General features: G+C 45.1%; 1 protein-coding gene across 1 annotated transcript; it reads left to right on the forward strand.

Annotated features, from left to right (window-relative positions):
• Positions 1 to 3311: 3311 nt before the first annotated feature.
• On the forward strand, positions 3312 to 3767 carry LOC116845727. The gene has a single exon (XM_032818768.1). It carries the CDS (start codon positions 3312 to 3314, stop codon positions 3765 to 3767), a length of 456 nt encoding a protein of 151 aa, XP_032674659.1.
• Positions 3768 to 4353: the final 586 nt, after the last annotated feature.

Genomic DNA, 4353 nt, shown 5'->3' on the forward strand with positions numbered 1-4353 from the left:
TGTATGCTGTCTGGGTTAATACTTTTAATCTTAACAGTATTTTGCGTAAATATTTCATCACTTAGCAAAGTATTATATATGTAGTGAATTTTATAGAGGATACCCTTGCTGTCATCGCGATATGCTGGTTTCGTGTCGGCGCCGCCTTGATACTCTATTTTAGTACGCGTGGCCGATAGCCGAAAGGAGCGCGAAGCGGCTGTTGCGCGCGACAATCGGGCCGCCGCCGCGAATGTTGCCGCAAAGACGAAGCGGTAGCTCTTAAGGATTTTTTTCCGATTAGGCGGCGATCGCGCTACTGCGCGAGATGCGTGTTTGTTCGAGTCAGTCTTTCCCTGGCTGTCGAAGGGATAAGAGTACGGAATTACAGAACTCAGTCACTGCTGTAACCTTACGCTCTCAGTAAAACGTTGTTGTTTCCTTTTAAGAAAGGCGGCTCATTTCCCTCACCTTTTCCTTTTCATTATTCAACCATTATTTTCTCTACATATATTAGTATTTAAATATTGACAATGTTCTGCGTAAGTATTTTATCACTGGACGAAGTATTACATATCAATATTTAAGTATTGAAATCAATTATAAGGTAGGATTTGTAACATTAAATATTGAAATACTTGAGTACTAAAAGCTGTATTTGAATCACAGAATATTACTAAATACTGTACTTTTAATATTGAAAATAAGTAATTAATCAATGATTCTTAGTATGATATTTCTATAGGGGAAGGGCATTTGGAGCATCGACCAGGAAGAAGTATGACTCACGTCGACGCACTTAGCGTAACCCACTTCCGACCTGTTTAGTGATTAATGAGTCAGAAGCTGGACTAACAGTTTACGAAGAGCTCAAGAGGAAGATGACAGTATAATAAAACTTTGAAGTCTAATGCTTCAGGACAAGACAAAAGATTACGTGATCCGAGGCGGTCTGCTTTATAAGGATTCTGGTGGCGACATTCAACTCATAGTTCCGAAAAGAATGCAGACATCAATTGTGCGACGAGCCCATGAACAAGGGCATTTCTCTGTAAAGAAGACAGAAGATCTCGTGCGCACCGATTACTGGATCCCAAATCTGCGGCAATGTGTAGAGAAGGTTGTGCGGAATTGCATTACATGTCTCTTAGCCGAAAGAAAACATGGAAAACAAGAATGTTTGCTGCAGCCAATCGAGAAGGGAAGCGTTCCTCTCGACACGCTACACAGTGACCATCTAGGTCCTCTGCCGTCAACGAAAAAATCATATCGATATATATTTGCTGTGGTCGACGCTTTTTCGAAATTTACATGGTTATACGCTACTAATTCTACAAGTACAGCTAAAGTTTTAATGCGTCTGAGGAAGCAAGCCGCAGTTTTTTGCAACCCACGACGGATTATTTCCAATAGAGGAACTGCTTTTACGTCAAATGACTTCAAAGAGTATTGTCGTGAAGAAAACATTGAACATTCTTTGATTACGACGAGAGTCCCAAGAGCCAACGACCAAGTTGAACGCCTCAATCGAACACTCGTACCACTTTTGATAAAATTTACTGCCCCAATGTCAAGTGAATGATATAAGTATATAGAACTTGCTCAGCAATATCTGAATTCAACTGCTCATCGAAGTATCGGCACATCACCATTCCATCTTTTATTTGGGACACATCCTCGACTTAAAGATCGTCCAGATATTCGAGAGTGGCTTACGAAGGAGTGGATAGCATCATATGAAAATGAGCGAAATGAGCTGCGAATTCAAATTAGTGAAAACATATCTAAAATTCAACAAAAAAATAGACGGACTTTCGATAAGAAGAGACGAAAAGCAACAAGCTATCATGAAGGCGATCTAGTTACCATCAAACGTACATAGCAAGGACAGGGATTGAAAATAGCTCACAAGTATTTTGGCCCTTACGAGGTTGTACAAGTTCTGCGCAATCAGCGAGATTTGGTGCAGAAAGTTGGTGAGGGGGAAGAACTAACCCTAAAAGAACTTCCACATCAGCTGATCTCATGAAAACTTGGGTCGTTGAGATCAGTGAAGATTCATCAGAGGATGAAGACTATATTGACAAGAGCATTCGGGGCGAATGCATGAGCAGGACGGCCGAATGTGGAGGTCGTGAGTTGGATCGAGTCGGACCTAAAATCAAGCAAAATAATACCGGCGTAGCAACGGAAACAATTAACGACGCGAGTCGCGCAAGTCAATCTTCTGACATACAGCAATGAGATTAGATGAATATTGTATTACTCTTAAAAAATATATTTATAACATTATTTATTGTAAAAGTGAGTCTGATTGTGATTTGGCCCCTGTCTTTCGATACTTTCAGATCCTACAAAATTAACCTAGATCCAATCAAATATATAACCATATCAGACTATGGCCGATATTCATAGTCCGATTTTATATTTAAGATCATCTTAAGTATTGTCTTAAGATGTCATGAACCAATCACAGAGCCGTATTCGCATCTTAAGACATTACTTAAGACGGTCTTGAAATAAGATTCGACTATGAATACCGGTTATTCATAAGCCGGTATTCATAGTTGAGTCTTATATTAAAGATCGTCTTAATTTTATCTTCAGATACTCCGTAGTCAATGAAATGATCCGTATATCTTCTGAAGATAAACTTAAGACGGTCGTAAATATAAGATCCGACTATGGCTTGGTTTACATCGTACACTTGATGCGCATTGTGGCGGATCGATATAGATCCACACACTCAAACGCGGCGCCGCTAGCCGAGCCGCCGCCGCTCGCCGAGCCGCCGCTGCAGCCGCGAGAGCCTCCGCAAGACGCCGTTCGGCGGCGCACTCGCGGGGGGGTTTTCTCGCGAGAAAATTAGCAAATAGAGACAATAAAAGTCAGACCCCGCGGGAGGTCGAAACACACGCCAAAACTAGTGACCCCGACGTGATCTTCGCGGGTGAGAGAAATGCCGACAGAGCGTTCGCCAACAAGGGCTTCAACAGGTTCCACGGCTGAAAACATGAATCCAACGGCAGAACAGCCAACGGATACACACATTAACAAAGTCGCCGTCCGCGCACCACCCTTCTGGGAGAACGAGCCCGAGCTATGGTTCGCACAACTCGAAGGACAATTCCTGCTCGCCGGCATTACGCAAGACGCTACCAAGTACGCTCATGTACTTTCGCAAATCGACACGAGGTATGCACGTAAGGTCAAGGACGTAATCACCGACCCAACCTGCTACGGACAAATACCTCGCGGTTAAGACTGTCTTAATCCGTCGACTGTCAGCCTCACAAGAGCACAGGATCCGCCAACTCCTAGAACACGAAGAGATGGGAGACCGCAAGCCTTCTCAATTCTTGCGGAACCTACGCACGCTCGCTGGAAATGCCGTACCCGAACAACTGCTACGCACGTTGTGGCTCGGGCGGTTACCGACAACCATGCAAGCCATTCTGGCGACCAGAGCGCAAGACCGACTGGAGGACGTCGCAGAACAGGCAGACCGAATACAAGAGGTCACTGTTCGCTCAGTCAACGAGGTAAAAACGGCGTCAGACGACCCGTCACCGACGGCCCACCAAATACGTCAACTCACCGACCAGGTGGCAGCCGTGGCTCGACGTTTCAGGCAAACGCCTCGTCCACGAAACAAGAATAGGAGCAGGTCAAGGGATAAGAAGAGACCGGATCACCTTTGCTTCTATCATCGGAAGTTCGGGCAACAAGCTCGAAAATGCACCCAACCGTGCAATTTCCAATCGGGAAACGAGCGGGGGAGTCACTGATGGCGGCCAGTGACACGACCCAGACTCCTCGTCGCCTTTTCGTCACCTGCCAGGAAACTAAGAAAAGATTCCTCGTAGACACCAGATCTGACGTCAGCGTGTATCCACGCTCTGCGATCCGAAGCAACCCACAGCGTACATCTTATACGCAGCTAACGGGTCGGCGATACCGACGTACGGGTGGATCACCATAGAAACTCTTAAACAACGAAGGGGGTGATGTGGCGGATCGATATAGATCCATACACTCAAGCGCGGCGCCGCTAGCCGAGCCGCCGCCGCTCGCCGAGCCGCCGCCGCAGCCGCGAGAGTCTTCGCGAGACGCCGTTCGGCGGCGCACTCGCGGGGTGGTTTTCTCGCGAGAAAATTAGCAAATAGAGACAATAAAAGTCAGACTCCGCGGGAGGTCGAAACACGCGCCAAACGCATATTAAATAGTAACTTTCTATTAGATAATCTTAATATCGACGATGTATATAAATAACGGTATATTAAGCTGGTATAATACTGATCAAGAAAACTTATTGTATCGATTGAATGCGTCATCGTTGATATGCATTGTCAATATTAAGATTATTTAATAGAA

Source organism: Odontomachus brunneus, unplaced genomic scaffold (assembly GCF_010583005.1).
Source record: "Odontomachus brunneus isolate Ranch 3 - 2012 unplaced genomic scaffold, Obru_v1 Obru_scaffold_057, whole genome shotgun sequence".
Classification (NCBI taxonomy): Eukaryota; Metazoa; Arthropoda; class Insecta; order Hymenoptera; family Formicidae; genus Odontomachus; species Odontomachus brunneus.